The sequence below is a fragment of the Sminthopsis crassicaudata genome, chromosome 4, assembly GCF_048593235.1.
Source record: "Sminthopsis crassicaudata isolate SCR6 chromosome 4, ASM4859323v1, whole genome shotgun sequence".
Lineage (NCBI taxonomy): Eukaryota > Metazoa > Chordata > Mammalia > Dasyuromorphia > Dasyuridae > Sminthopsis > Sminthopsis crassicaudata.
The window spans coordinates 425,235,430-425,252,087 of NC_133620.1; the positions used below are offsets into that span (position 1 = coordinate 425,235,430).

General features: G+C 36.3%; 1 protein-coding gene across 13 annotated transcripts in view; it reads left to right on the forward strand.

The window, feature by feature from the left end:
• Positions 1 to 16,658, forward strand: part of NTNG1 (netrin G1) — a 421,011-nt gene that overhangs the window by 310,847 nt on the left and 93,506 nt on the right. For all 13 annotated transcript variants that reach the window (XM_074262832.1, XM_074262843.1, XM_074262830.1 and 10 more), the window contains one exon: positions 14,758 to 14,930. In XM_074262832.1, coding sequence (XP_074118933.1) covers positions 14,758 to 14,930 — 173 coding nt within the window. The remainder of the gene's footprint in view (positions 1 to 14,757; positions 14,931 to 16,658) is intronic.

Consider the following 16,658-nt stretch of genomic DNA (forward strand, 5'->3'; position numbering starts at 1 on the left):
ATCAATTGGATCTGAGTTAGATCTTCTCTTTGTTGAAGATATCCACTTCCATCAGAATACATCCTCATACAGTATTGTTGTTGCCTATATAATGATCTCCTGGTTCTGCTCATTTCACTCAGCATCAGTTCATGTAAGTTTCTCCAAACCTCTCTGTATTCATCCTGTTGGTCATTTCTTACAGAACAATAATATTCCATAACATTCATATACCATAATTTACCCAACCATTCTCCAGTTGATGGACATCCATTCATCTTCCAGTTTCTAGCCACTATAAAAAGGGCTGCCACAAACACTTTGGCACGTACAGGTCCCTTTCCTTTCTCTAGTATTTCCTTGGGATATAAGCCCAGTAGTAGCACTGCTGGATCAAAGGGTATGCACAGTCTGATAACTTTTGGGGCATAATTCCAGATTGCCAAGCTCTTATTTGTAACATTTGTATATTTCTGAAGTATATATGCTTGCACTGAAAACCTACTCAGCTTTCACAAACTGGTTTAAGCCGACTCCAGCACATGCCTACCCAGTCCATATGGCTTCCTTTGCCATATATATCAACCATTATAAGAAAAATAAAACAAGGTAAGCTTGATTTCTCAAAGGGATACTAAGATTCTAATGTTTCAATTATATCCCCATTGTTAATATCTGAGAAATAGTTATATTTGGCTCTATTTAAGGGCCCTCTCTATTATGGTAAAGAGGGAAGAAGAAATTTTAAAAATACAAATGTGAATCAAAAATGAAACAGGCAGTTTTGTTCCCATAAAGGGAATGCCAAATAATGGAAAAGCATCAAATGATTATAATCCGTTGAGAGAACAACATTGAAAACTCTTTTGGACTTATGCAAACAGTTTCTCTTTGAGGGATGCATATTAGTTGTTTAACATTTTGCCTCCATTGAGTGGGGACAGCTTCTCAATGTCAAATGTGAGTCCTCTTGCATTGGGAAGACTTTATTTCTTAGATGATTGTCCAAGTAGGGGAACACCCAAGGTGTTTTTTAGAAATCTCAAAAGATCCCACACCAAAGAAAAAAGACAAACAGGAAGTGGACCCATCTCAGACATAGGCTTGGCTAGGAAGCTACAAGCTCCTGGAATCTGGCTTAATAGGGGAATGACTATCTCTCCCATAGACCTGCTAAAACCAGAGTCCTCTTTACAATTTGAAGTCAGCAGGAATTCTCACACAAAGAATAGTGCCCTTTTACTATATCCACAGAAGTTTAGCTCATCAATCTCTTGGCCAATGGGAATCAGTCAAAGCACATCTGGGCCTGTTTTTCATTGAAGTGGAAAAGTAGGAGAAGCCCTATGTTATGTATACCTAACAGTGTTACATTATGTATATGTAATAGGGCACTGAGAGCTTGTCCTGAGAGCATATACAGAGAACCCACACAAATGTTTGAATATCCAGGTGAGTCCCCTTGTGCATATTATCAGGACTGGGCTCTCACTAGCTAATCCCTCCTATATACTTTAAAGAACAAAAGAAATATATGTTATTCTTGCTAATAGATACTACTTAATATTAGCCTGGTTGAACTAATCATTTTATAGTTCTTTTAGAATTCTTACAAATACAGTATGGCATAGAAGTTGGTCTTGAAATCAAGAAGACTTAGATTCAAATATTGCTTTTAGATATTTATGGGCAAGTAAACAACCTCTAAGTGCCTCCAGGTAACTGGCTAAACTGTCAAGCACTCATGTTGGTCAGAAGGGCATTCTCAAAGTCTCTCTTAAAAACTTTGGAAGTGATTATGTGTCATGGGCAGACAGTGGCACAGGACTGTGCAGCATGGTGTGCCCTCTTCAGAGAAATCAATGTATTCTATGAGCAAAGCAGACCTGAAGTAGATCAAAGGAAACATAAGACGAGCAAATTTAGAGAATTCATCCCCAAATGTTGATATGAACTATTTGTGTCCAACCTATGATAGAGCATTACAAGCATGTATTAGTCTGACCAGACACCAAAAGACACACTGACACACTCTAATAGTGATGGATGTCATTTTGGTCCTCTTCAAGAATGAGGGACAATATCACCCAAATCAGAGATGAATTGGGACCTAATTGGATGGAGAAATTTTACATTAATAAGAATTTAATTCTTGAAGGTTTGCAAAGTACTTTACAAATAATTTCTCCTTTAATTCTCACTATCCTTGAAAGGTAAATATTATTTTCATCCCTATATTGCAGATAAGGAAACTGAAACAGAATAGGTCAAGTTACTTAACCAGGATCACAAAGCTAGTAAGTGTCTGATGCAGGATTTGAACTGGTCCAACTCTTGTCTTTCATCCACTGTGCCACATATTTGCCTGTAATGTTATATTTTATATAATAGATATATTTTAAGAAAATGGGCTCACCCTGATGTAATCAAAGGTCTAGAACAAAATAAAAAATAGTGTCGTCACATATTCTACATGTTTTCAGTTCATAGAAACTTTCATGTATGAAGAAGAATAACAGCATACTGGTGATAGTGACAATTATAACTTTTAGTGATCATTTCTAGCAACACAGTTGCAGTATCCCACACTATAATTGGGAACTGTTTCCTTTCATTTAGGACATTTAGAGAAAATTTCTTTTAAATTTCATCTCTTTTCTAGAGCTTGTTAACAAAAATAGGCTGCTTGAAAGGGGGGAAAAAAAGAGGGCATACAGCACTGGAGTGGTCTATCAGGTTTGCTATTGCTATTTCCAACCAGATATTATCTATTTCTTCTTCAGAAAAGGGAGAATTGGGGGGGATGGAAAGCTATTTTCCCCAATTTTCCATACCACCCATGGGAATCTAATTCAATTTCTTCCAGAATTTAGTAATGAAAACTAAAGAGTACTGAATAAAGGAGAAGATGGTTTTGCAAATTCCTCATTACCCTAGTGGAAAGAGACTATTTTGCACACATTCAACTTCTTTCCTAGCCAAAATACTATTTATTTAGGCTAATCCAATTGAAAGCATCCTTAAGAAAAAAATAAATAAATAAATTGACAACCTATACCAGTAATGTGGAAATAATATCTTTAAATGGAGAGATGTATATTTAAAAGATGTGAAAAGCTTGCTAGTCACATGATTGTTAAAATATACTTCAAGATGATTAGCTCATACACTGATTAGTTAGTTAACCTTAGAAATTTGGTAATGGGTATGAAAGGCAATATTTATGTTTTTTTTCCAAACTGATAAAGCACTTTTTTTGGTAGAACTTTTTACTAAGAAATAATGTTTATATGTATTTCTAATGGAAGAGGCCATTTTTCCCTCTTCACAGTCACAGCACCTAAATTCAAATTCTGACACTTCTACTTCATTACCTATGTGATAATGAAAGGATAAATCATTTAGTCTCTCTGAATGTCACTTAGTTTCCTTATGTTCTAGATGAGATCATGCCTAAATCCAGAGCTAAAATATTAATTTCATGGAAAAAGCAGAGAAAATGTATGTTCCCAATTCTTTGGGCATTATTTTGTGATATGAAGTTTAAAGGGTAAGCTTAGAATTCATCTCCACTTCAGATTGGAATCCCAAACATATTTAGGAGAAATCCAAAATGTTTATTTCATTTTACCACTTGGATTTTAAGGACAAAAGCTAATCTCAAGTGGATCTGCACAGAAGGAAAAGTGTAAAAAATTTAGTGGCTAACAAGTCAGCACAAGCCACACTGAATATGTTTTAAGAATTTAGCCTTATCAATAGTCTTCCTAATTATCTCTTCATAAACATTAGATTGCTAGAACACTCCCAGTTAAAATTCTAGAAAAGGAGGAACATTAAATTATCAGTTTATTTTAAATGAATTTGAATATAATAGTTCAACATGCCCTTACTTTATCAAGGCAGTCAACATTTGTCATGAGCTCAATCCTGATTGGTCTTGTCATGAAGTGATCTCCTGCACCATGATTATTCCATTATTGCACTTATTACTCAGTCTCAATTACTTAGTAAACATAAACCATAAAAGAACATGATAATATTTCAACATCATAATAAGCCTCCAATTACCAATCATGTCAGAATCATAGAATCTTAAACAGAAGAGACCCCTGAAATCATCTAGTCCAGCTACTTCACAAAAGAAGTTTGCCAACAAAAGATAAGCAGTAGGGGGAGGGAGCCTCTCACCTTTTGAGGCAGCCCATACCACTTTGCAGAAATTCTAATGATTAGGAAGTTTTCCTTTACATCAGCCTACACTACTAACCTTTGTGTAACTTTGAACTATTGTTCATAAATCTGCCATCAGGAGCCAAAGAAGCCTAACCCATCTTCTATATAACAGTCCTTCATATATGTGAATAAAGCTATGTCTCCTTCTATAATTTCCTGTTTTATTCTTTTCCATGCTAAACATCTCCAGTTTCTTAGGCTAAGCCTGAGAAGAGACAGACTCAAGGCTTTTCACTCTCCTTGGACACTTTCAAATGTGAATGTATATCCTTCTGAGATTGGGATACATAAAACTGACAAATTCTGATTAGAGCAGGGCACCCTAAAACTATCACTTCCATATTCCTAGAAGCTCTACCCCTATGAATGCAACCTCAGTTCCCATGAATCTACTGATTGCTTGCTGTAATACCATTGACTCAGAGTGAACGTGTCTCCCATTTTGAATTTCTTCTCCCCTTTTCATTTCATACTATACTTCCAGGAATTCTTGGATATTAGGAAGAAACATTTTTAGTAATATTTGAAAGAATCAGTAGTTCATTGAGTTGTTTTCTGTAATGTCTTTCTGTGTAGAGTTTTTAGGGCTTATAGTGAAATTTTAAGGAAACTATTAGAATATGTTTAAGGTTCTTTTAGGATGCCTGGCCAATAGATTGCTTAGGGTGACCCAGAAAGCTCCAAGACTCTTAATCCATCATTCCTTCAGACAAAGAAATTTCTTATTCAAGAGGTCATTGGATCTGTAATGTGAATAGAGGTTAAAAGGAAACTTGTTTTCCAAGTGAAAAACTATAAAAATAACATTGCTCCCCATTTTACTGCCTTTTCCTGAAAGGTTGTCTCAAACATCCTTAAAGAGAACCAAAATGGTAAATATAAAGAAAGAAACTATTTAAGATGGATTCTATTTTTGCAATCTCTCTCTTCTCATTTAAGTTTCCTCCTCAATTTCAAAATTATCAGTTCTTAAAGAGCTACCTGAGACACTAAGAAATTGTGACATATGCATGATTAAGCAGATAGAGGGACACAAGGGAAATCTGGAACCCAAGTCTTCTACTACATTGAATGTAGACACCCTCCCACCCTCCCCGCTTCCCCCCCCTCCCCCCGCCGCCTCCATCTCTACTACAATTAGCAATATTTGTAAGATACTTAGGTTTGATATAAGGCAATTTCTTTCAGAAGAGAAGAATAAAACATATTTAGAACAAATATTGATATTGTTTTAGTCTACAAAAAAAGGAATAATCAAAAGACTAATAACCTTAAAGGCTTTGTTTCTTAGTTCTAATTCCATAACCTTAAATTAGAATATATCTTGAAAAGGATATTGACAGGACTCAAAATTGAGTCCTAGATGGAACACTTGAAGGGATTCATATTCTTTCCCCCAGCAAAAGGAAGTCTTGGATGAAAGGAGCAATACAGACATTTCCAAATATTTGAAAGGTTCATCTATCCAAAATGCTTCATTCCAATGAGTAAAACTTGAATCATTAGGTGAAAGTTTTAGGAGGTTGATTTTTCTGAGCATGGGAATCTCTCATCATTTCAATCTGTCGATAAATAGACTACATTGCCCTGGGAGCTAGTTGAGTTCTTGGCAACCAGATCCTTCAAACAGAAAGTTCACAGCCTCTTGTCCAGAATATTATATGACAGATTCATGCTGTCAAGTAAGAATTGAGCCAGATGACTTTTAAAGTCCCTTCTACTTCTAGAACTCTGTGATGTCCTTTAGTAGTCAGAAAATTGTGGAGTAGAGGTGACACAGTGGGATGAGTGGAATGTGAAATCAGATAATCAGTGTTCATGGCCTGCCGGCATTTTTTTTTCTACTGGTTGTTTGATCTTAAGACAGAAGCTACAACTTCAGCAACATGTACACAGACTTGTAGATTCTTGTTAAGTCGTAAGTTGACTGGTTGTAGCTACTCACTAAGTGCAATATAGATTGGGAGTAAGAGCATACGGATCTTCTTTAAGACAGACAGATGTTGGAGTTAGGAAACCTAGGTTCAAGGATTAGTATATGGGCAAATTGTTTAATCCTTCAGTAAGTACTCTGGGCAAAAAGCAGCAGACCTGGAATCAGAAACACTCATCTTCCTGAGTTCAAATCTGATATAATATTTTTTTTTAACTCTGTGACCTTGGCCATGTCACTGAACTCTGTTTTCTTCAGTTTCCTCACCTGTAATATGAATAGGAGAAGGAAAAGGAAAACTACTCCACTATCCTTGACAAGAAAACTCCGAATGGGGTCTCAAAGAGTCAGACATGACTGAAAATGATAAACAACAACACAGAAACTCTGGCAAATGTTTTATAAATTTCAAATGAGTTGGTATGTCTGGTTATACTTATGTCTCTCCCCTACTAGAATGTACTCTCCTTTAGGGCAGGGACTGTGAGTTTGTTTTGTCCTCATTTGTATCCCCACCATTTATCAGTGTCTAGCACAAAACAAGCATTTAATACATGTTTATTGACTGATCTGTACTGATGGGAAAAGTTTCCAGAATAAAAGCTCCTCACTCCATTCAAATCACAAGTTTGCACCAAAGAAGAAGTGGACTATTAATCATTAGTGGGTAGTAACAGTATTTTGATGCCTCAATATAAGGAGAATCTAACAATAAGAACTGTACAAAAGTAGAATAAACTGTCTTTGGAAGAAAGAATTCTCCATCACTTGACATTTTTGAAAAGTAGTTGAATGGCCACTTTTCAAATATTTTATAGAATTGGACTAGATGATGTCAGAATGCTAAGATTCTATTGTTATGAAAGATTTGGCTGCTCAAGATAATCAGTCTATATTTTATAGTGCTTGAATTACTTTTCCCCATCATAGCCTTTTAAAGTTCATGATGCAACTCTAATTTGTCTCATTTTTACAGACAGGGAAACCAAGGCTGAGTTGCATCCATTATTATGGCTGGGACATATCAAAGGTAGAAGATAAATATTGCCCATTTGATTCTAATACTCTTTGCACACACAGGTATAAATGAATGAATGAAAAGTATGTATTAACCACTATGTACCATATAGCACGTGAAACACTTGAAATATAAATACAAAAGTGGTGAGAAAGTCCCTGAGCTCAAGGAATTTGCATTCTAATACAGGAAGACAGCAGTGATTTAGGAGAGTAATGAGTTAGTCAAATCTATGCTCTGAGATTTCTTTGCCATGTCATCTTGGATAAGTCACTTGATTTTTCAAGTAAATTTAAGGAGGTGGTTTGGTTATTTCCAGAGCTATTTCCAGATCTAAAACTATTATCTCATGATGCTATGGACTCATATAAGGAGGAAAAGACTAATAATGACTGATATTTTTGTTTTGGCCAGTCACAGGAATGGAATGATAACTGGAATGATAGCAGAGTTGATTTGTTATATTCTTTCCAGTAGGAATTATTTAATTTGATTCTGACAATGATCCTATGATATAAATGCAATTATTACTATTAAATCACTTATAGTTAAAGAAACAGAGATTATATGACTTGACCAGGATCACTCAGCTAATAAAAATCTGAGGCCAAATTTGAATTCAGGGCTTCCTGTCTCTAGACCCAACTGGGTATCTCAGGGCAGGAGTTCCAGAGTCAATTTTCTTTCTTGAATTGTGTGCCTGGGGAAATAATAGTCATATGACTGAATAATGAACTTGTCAAAGACAAGGGGCCAGCCAAACATATTCACCCTCCACCCACATAAGAACAGGTTTTACAATACTAAGAAATTAGAGCAATTTCTAGCATCACAAAATCCATTCTCTACCACTGGAGGGAGGTGGGGGGGGCATCCAATGAATGCTTTCAATAAAAGATTTCAGTGTGTGATCAGAATAGGATGATGGCAATCAACTGAGCAGGGGAAAATAGGAGAACATTTCTAAATATAGAGCAATGCTGTAGAACCTTGGTGTCCACTTTCACATGCTCAGCTCTGACACGGCAGCATCACAATGACTGAGAAAGCAAACTGGAAGCCAGGCTTTGTCAGCAGATACAGTTTCTCTAGAAATCACACTTTAGTGTCCAAGCAACCCCTGCCACCAGTTTAATTAATTAGAGGGAGTTTTTCTGATATACAGATAACCAGATAAAACCGCCAACTTTCAAGAGTAAAATCAAATCTTTTTTGTTTTTTTGTGTGTTTTTTTATTGTTGTTGTTGTTTTTATAATACTCATGGGCTATCAAGGAAGAAGAGGGCATCTTTCTTAGGCTCCCCTAACACACCATGGCCATTTTTGTTTGTAGGCTTTACTCATTTCCCTCTGAATAAATTTTCCAACATTTTCCCTATTCATAACCTTGAGATCCATTTCATGTTCCTCCTCTTCCATGAAGCTAGCCTTGAAAACTCACTCCTTCATCCTTCCCATACTATGTTTTGACTTAAGCAATGCAGTATATCAGGAAAAGTGTTAGATCTGGAGTCCGAGGATGTGGATTCAATGCATGTCCCTGCTTTTTACTTACTATCATGACTGTGAGCAAGCCACATCTACTCAGTAAGCCTTAGTTACTTTATAAAGTGAAAGAACGATGGTTTTTAAGATTCCTTGTAAAATATCTTAGCTCATGCCCACATTTAGTCATGTTTTGCTTTGCCTTGCTCTGTTAGTCAGTGTTATTAAGCATCTATTTATGTACCAGTCAGTGTGCCAACTACTAGAGATACGAAAAGAATCAAAAGACAGTCACTGTTTTCAAGAAGTTCACAATCTACCCAAGCAGATGATGAGTTTTATTTTGTGTGTGTATGTATATATATATATATATATGTATATATATCATCTTGTATATATATATATATATATATATTAAATACAATTATATATTTACAATATTATATAAATATGTATATACAAACAAGCTGTATATAAGATAAATAGGAAAGATTAACAGAGAGAATTCATTAGAACTTAGAGGAGTTAGAATAGGCTTTGTAGAACCTGGGATTTAGCTGGGACTTGAAGAAAGTCAGGGAAGTTAAGAAATGGAAATGAAGAAGAAAAGCATCTCAAGAATGGGAAACAGACAAAGAAAATGTCCAGGGCTGAGAGATGGAGTATCTTGTCCAGGAATCAGCAAGATCAGTGTCACTGGATCAGCATATATGGAAGGGAGTGACTTGTAAGAAGACTAAGGAAAGGAGGAAGAGGTTAGGTTATGAAGGGTTTTGAACAACAGAGAATTTTGTATTTGATTCTGGAGGTGATAGGTATTACTGTAGTTTCTTGTGTGAGAAGATGGCATGTTTGGAACTTTGGTATTTTGGTAAATCACTTTGGTGCCTGAAGACAGACAGAGTGGGTAGACTTCAAAGTGGAAAAAACACTAATAGACCTTATTTCTTTTGTGTGTGCCTCCCCCAGTTTCCTGAAGGCAGGGAACAAATCCTAAGGTAGCTCTGTACTTTTTATAACATCCAGCATAGTGGAAGGTAGGAGACTGGTCAATGGAATGAGTGTTCTATGGAATCATAGTATCCAAGTCTAAATATCATTGCTGCCTGTGTGAAGCTTCTTGAATGCAGGGATTATTTCCATTTTTGCATTTGTATCCCCTCTGCTTCATACAAACTCTGGCCCAGAGTAGGGGCATAAAAGATGTTTTGTTGATGGACTGTTTCATTTGGGACAAGTCACAACCTTCCTGAATCTGTTTCCTCATCTGTAAAATATGGGAATTGAGACTCAATGGTAGAATCTCATCTAGTTTTAAATATACAATCCTTCCTTCCAAATGAATTAAATATTCATTGAGATGCAAGCCGTTCAGAGAGAACCTGAAATCAATAAATGACTTGTTTCTCTTTTTTTTTTCCCCTCCTATAAACCTTTTTATGAACCTATGCTACCCTTAGGATCATCCAAACCTTTTTTTTTTATAAAGATAATTGTCAAATTTCAGATGTCAGGCAGCTGGAAAACTCTTTTAGGTTAAATTTGAATTGAATTAAGTTTCTGACATCTCATCCATCTTGGAGAATCTGCCAACTTCATACTAGGTGGCTTTTATACATAAAATTCAAGAACAAGTTTCATTTTCCATATGAGACCTTGGGGTATTCAATTCCTTTATTTTATGTGACATAGTTACTATGTATCTAAAACTTGTACAGGAGAGAAAGAAGTCTAAGCCAGAACACCATTTTCAAGGAGTTTATAATGTGACTAGAATCTTTTATTGTGTATATTTGTCTGTCTCTGTAGTCCATCTCTGTCTCTCTGTCACACACACATACACACACACACACAATTTAATGGCTTTGTCAGACAGTAAGTGTCCAAACAAGTTATTAAAGATAATAGAGTCAGTGTGGCACAGAAATAAGAATTGTTTATGGCTTTTGAAGGATGCAACTAAGTGGCACAGTAAATGGAGGGCCAGGCCTGGAGTCAGAAAGACTCATCTTCCTGGGGCAGCTAGGTGGCACAGTGGATAGAGCACCAGCCCTGAATTCAGGAGGACGGGAGTTTCAGACACTTAATACTTCCTAGCTGTGTGACCCTGGGCAAGTCACTTAACCCCAGCCTCAGGGGGGAAAAAAAACAAAACAAAACAAAACAAAAAAAAAACAAAAAAAAAAAAAAAAAAAACCAAGACTCATCTTCCTGAATTCAAATCCAGCTTCAGACATTTACTATCTTTGTTACCCTAAGCAAGTCACTTAATACTGTTTGTCTTAGTTTCCTTGTCTGTAAAATAAGCTAGAGAAGGAAATGTCAAACCACTTCACTCAATGGCAAACTCCATTTGTGGTTTGACAAGAAAACCACACATGGGGTCATAAAGATTTGGACATGATCAAACAGCAAAATGCCCTTTCTGGGAAGCCAAAGACTTAGATGACAGTCACAGATTTGCTGCTGGAAAAGGTTGACTTTGTAGTCTTCACCTTAGGGGTAGAAATGTACTGGTAAATGTTTAATAACCAGTTCTCAAAAATATCCAGAAGACATACTTTAAAGTTGAATCTGCATCATTATTTTCTCTATGCATCATTTCCTCAAGTCTAGACAATCCAGAAGAAAAGAAATTAAGCACTGATTTGTAGTGTTTGTTGATTTTTGAAATATAAATATTCACTCTGAAAATTTAACAATTAGCTCTCAGGAGCAACTGTGAGCTGGCTTAAGCACAACACTCTTGGGAGTCAAAGTCAGAACCAAGAGGAAACAAAGTTCATCTTGGCCAATCCCTTCATCTTATATTTTACATCCCATTCTCCATCTTTCTTTCTTGGACCTTCATTTTCTAATTTCTTGTGAAAAGTCAGGTGACTGAATCTCAATGATTGAGAATGCCACATGATAGAGTGAAGCGTGTGAAAGATTTGGGGTTAAGAGACCTGTGTGGCTCTCCCACTTACATCTGGTTGGCCTTGGCCACATTAAGCAACATATCTCATTTCACTTTCCTCATCTCTAAAATGAGGGATTTGTTCAACAATCTTCTCAACTCTCAATCAATGTTCATAAGAACAAAGTACGATAAAATTTATTTTTTGTTGTTGTTTTCAATAATTTCCTAAAGCAAATAACAAAAGCAATTTCTGCAATAGAATTCTGTTTGTGTATCTGTATCTATCTCTGTCTCTGTCTGTCTTTATTTTTGTCTCTTTCTGTCTGTCTCTTTGAAAATCTCTCTCTCTCTCTCTCTCTCTCTCTCTCTCTCTCTCTCTCTCTCTCTCTCTCTCTCTCTCTCTCTCTCTTTCTCTGTTTCTCTGTCTCTGTCTCTCCTTTTTAAGATTGTAAAATGGGAGCAATCTTCTTTAACTTAATATATGTGTGACATTATGTAAATTGGTTCACTTTCTTGAGCTTCATTTTCCTCATCAGTAGAATGAAGGGTCTAGACTAAGTGAGATCTACTCATTTCTAACTCTAAATTTATGATCTGAAAGTCACTGAAAGGCACTTTAAGTCACTTTAAGTTACTAAATAGCCTAGAGGCTTCAGAAGTGGGAAACTGACATGGCTGGAGTAGGTAGGGAAAATCTTGTTTATGAATGTGATGGAAATTGAGCTATGGCTTAAAGGATAGGTTAACTTTGGCTGGATGAGAGCCAAAGGAAGCAAACAATAGAAAGAATGAATTTTCTTTCACCCTTATCAGTTTTAGAAAGCAATATACTAGCCACCTCTCTAAGTATTTCCTGGATTAGAAATAACATTAGCAGTTACAAGTTGTAGAATTCTATTGACATTAATGTTCTATCCTTTATCTCCAAATATGTCACAAGTAAATCCTTTGGGATTAAACTGCTTTCTCCTCATTGGGGAATTTTGGCCTTAGATAGGATGCTAAATCATTATAATCTGTGATTCTTCCCCCTAGGATTTCAGTCATAGTCAGAGATATATAAGAAATTAGAGAAATCAATCTTGACTAGAGAGAAATCTTACTATATGTAACAAAGAGTTTTGAGATCCAATTTATTCCCAAACATTCCCTATTTCATTGCCCATCTCTGCCTCTCTCTGCCTCTCTATTCCTCTTCTCTGTCTCCCCCTCTCTTTTCTCTTTACAGCTTCCTTCTTCCTTTTCCTTTTCCCTCCTCTTGTTCTCTTCCTCATCTTCCTCTCTATTTGTCTCTGTCATCTGTGTCCATTCCTGACTTTGTCTCTCTGTCTCTTAACTAACTGTCTTTAACAGTCAAGGGGAGAAAGAACTTTCTCCCTCGGGCATATTTTTAAAATGATTATTTCAAATGATTATTTTTTAGAGTGTTGATTACATTTCCAGAGTGAATATTAGTTAAATGTCACCATTACAGCCTGTTAGATTTCATCACCAAATAATAGACAGGATGCACTCAGTGTATGGTGATTTTCAGCAGACCCTTTAAAAAGCTGCAGCTTAGGCTTTACCCAAGGGAACAATGAATGGGTATATACCACTGAAGGTCCTCTTCCTTTTAGTTAAAAGTCAGCTAGGCAGCTGTGACTCAAGCCTCAATAAAATTCTCAGCCTGGGTATGTACTTCATGCTGGTAGTTATTGGTCAGTATTCTGAGCAGGTGGCAGGGCCCCAGGAGGGGAGTCATTAAAGAAATCCACTCCAGTACTTGATGCATAGCCTCATTTGCCATATTACAAAGAGATGTTGCTATTTCTCAGTCATGGTATCTACCAAAAGGGGAGTGGGGAGGAGGGGACCCACAGCTTGGTCTATATGAAACTCGGATTTCTACTCTAACAGTGACCTAGATTCCTATGAGAAAGAGAAAAAATGAATTTTTAAAAATCCAGTAATCATTTTTGTTTCTGGCCTTGACAGTCATGGGTATTTTTATTCCCTTAAGAGCACCTATATTCACAAATGCAAAGATGCAGCTGCATCCTTCTTTCTCTGTGTACACATCCATACACACACTCATTATTCTGACCCCCAGTCTCTATAATTCTGTAAAATGTAGTTTGTTGTTTTTTTTTTTTTTTTTTTTTTCCCTTCTGAACAGTTGGCCAACCACTCAGTGAGCTGCAATTTATGGCCTGCTGCCTCAACAAATAGCAAGTTGGCCTTTGCAATTTTGAGAGTCAAAGATGTTAGATATAGTACCATTTCTGTGGGAATTGCATATTCCATTGTTACTGCTCATATATCACCAGCTTGCTCACGGGAAAAAAAGGCAAGACCTTTGCTAAAGACTCCCAAACGTATGCACTGCTTATGTCTTGATTTTCCAGGGTTCTAAGCATTTTCTTTCAGAGCAAGTCCTTGAATTTCTGGAGTCCTCTGCAATTGCCCACTTTGTCAGACTAGGAAGTCAGATTCCCAGTCAGTTGTGTGCACTTGAGATGTTACAGAAATATGAACCATTTCTGAAAAGAGAATTCTGAGACTCAGTTTCTCCCACCCAACCACCCACCCAGTCCCCACAACTTGGAATGATAACACTCTGAGTTTATTGGCTGCTTAATGCTATTGTTGTTGTTGTTGTTGCTTTTAATTTATAATAATGTTTGAATATGCGATTTGACTTATATTGATTAAAAAAATAAGCCATCAAAATAATCCTAGATAATCTGACTTCCAGTTTTGCTAAATCTAGATGACATCATTGCTTTCCTTGTGCTTCCTAAATCAGGAATGAGCAAACCTAGAAATGTTTTAAGTCAGATACTGTGGATAGGATGGTGGATTTGAAATAAGAAAAACAGATTCAAATCCTGGTTCTTCCACTTAATTTATCTTTGACCTTTGGCAAATCCCTTAAATTCTCCAGACTACAGGCTCCTCATTGTAAAATGAGGAAATTGGACTATTTCATTTCTAAAGTCTCTTCAGGTTTTAAATCTATAAGACTACAAGGCTAAGGTGTTAATAAGTGTAGACACCAACTTGGAAATGCTGCCAATTTGGGAGAGTATTTTAATTCCCTATTCCCTTTCTTCCCAAATATAGAGGAAATGTCTATTACAAAAGGGGTAGTTGAGTGGAGCCATACTGGCTGCTAAAATGACACCTTGACTTGAAATGACACCCTTGTCTCTTCTTTGCTAGGTGCAAGTGTAACCTTCACGCCACTGTGTGTGTCTTTGACAACAATAAATTGTCTTGTGAGTGTGAACACAACACTACAGGCCCCGACTGTGGGAAATGCAAGAAGAATTATCAGGGCAGACCTTGGAGCCCCGGCTCGTACCTCCCCATCCCCAAAGGCACGGCCAACACCTGTGAGTAGATTTGCTCAGTAATGACTTTATTAGTATGAAATAATCTAAGATATGGTGCTTCTTATTACCTTCTCACTCTGTGGATTGAACCCTTTTCTTGCAAAAGACACATGAACCCTGGGTTTCAATGTTAGGCCCTTGCAAAACCTCATCACTATAATATTCTGTTTAGGGCCTTCTGATCTCCTCAACTTGTCCACAGCCAACTCACTTCAAAAGGACTGGAATCATGGGGGAATTTTTAAAAATACCATATAAATAAAGTATTATTTTCTCAAAACTTCAGCTTGGGAATAAAACAAACTCATTTGCTCTTTCCCAAGGTCCTGCTTCAATCTAATCCATTTTTGTCTCCCAAAATCCTCTAGGCAGGGGTTGTTAACCTTTTATGTTTCACAGACTGCTTTACCAGTATGATGATACCCATGAAACTCTTTTTCAGAATAAAAGTTTTAAATTCATTTTAAAAAAAGATAGAATTTCAGAAGAAACCAATTATATTGAAATATAGTGATCCAAAAATCCCTTTTCATGTACTTGAGATGAAGAGCCCCTGAACTGCTGGCTTTTTGCCTGCTCACAAGTTTCAGTTACTGTTGTGGTGATATTAGAGCCACATTTATTCCCCACATTTCTGCCCCATTCTGAAGTGAGCTACTGACTAAATTGGCCCTGTGATACGATTGTTCTTCAGACCCTAGTTGTTTCTTGGTGGATGGAACAGGATTTCTTAAAACTAAGATAAGAATTCAGATCTTGTCTCTGACCTCTACCAGCTGTTTGACTTATGGAATTATGGAATTATCAACTTCATGGAATTATGAAATACAATCAATTATGGATTAATTGCCACATAAGTGAAAGGTGTATTCATTCTGGGAATTTCCTACATAGATAAAATTATAGCATCAGACTCTTACCCCCAAAACAACTACAACCACACACACACACACACACACACACACACACACACACACACACACACACACAATGTAACCTTGATCACGTCATTAAAGACGACATTTTGAATAAAGAACATTACTGGGGAGGAAAAGGAAAAGAGAAATGACAGCTCCTTCTGCCATTGTATTCATAGGAGTCCCACTAAAACTCCTATTACAACTAGTAATTCAATTCCCTGTACATTAATGGGAAGATAGGTGTTCAGAAGCTCCAGGAAGCAAAGAAGTACCATCCAAAATAAATGATTTAGTTGTCTAGATGGTCCTAGTAGCTCCAAAAGTCAAAGGTTCATCCTGCTAAAATGAGAAGAAAAAGCAAGCTTGAGAAAGTGCCCCATTTGATGAAAAAAAAAAAAAAAGATATTTAACAACTGTGAAGTGGCAGATGTAGCTGTTAAATGAGAAATTAAGAAAACCTACCAGCAATAGGCCAGGCTCAGGATGTTATCATCAACTTCAAAGCAGCAGGTGTGATAAATCAAAACTTTAAAAATAATAAATTAAATTAAAAATTTATATTATAGAAACTGGAAACTTATTAATTTAAATGTGAGACTTAACAGAACAAGTAATAAACTGCTAAGGGCAGGGGCATGAAATTATGATTAAAGTCCTACAAGGCAAGAAAAGATGAATCTTCAAAAAGTAAAAATAAAATTCTCTACTCTGTAATAGTATTTTGTTTCTTTTGTGAACAATAAAAACTAGCAGCATGGAATTAATTTAGTTAAAGCTCTTTTGAGCAAACAAGTTGATTTTTCAGAAT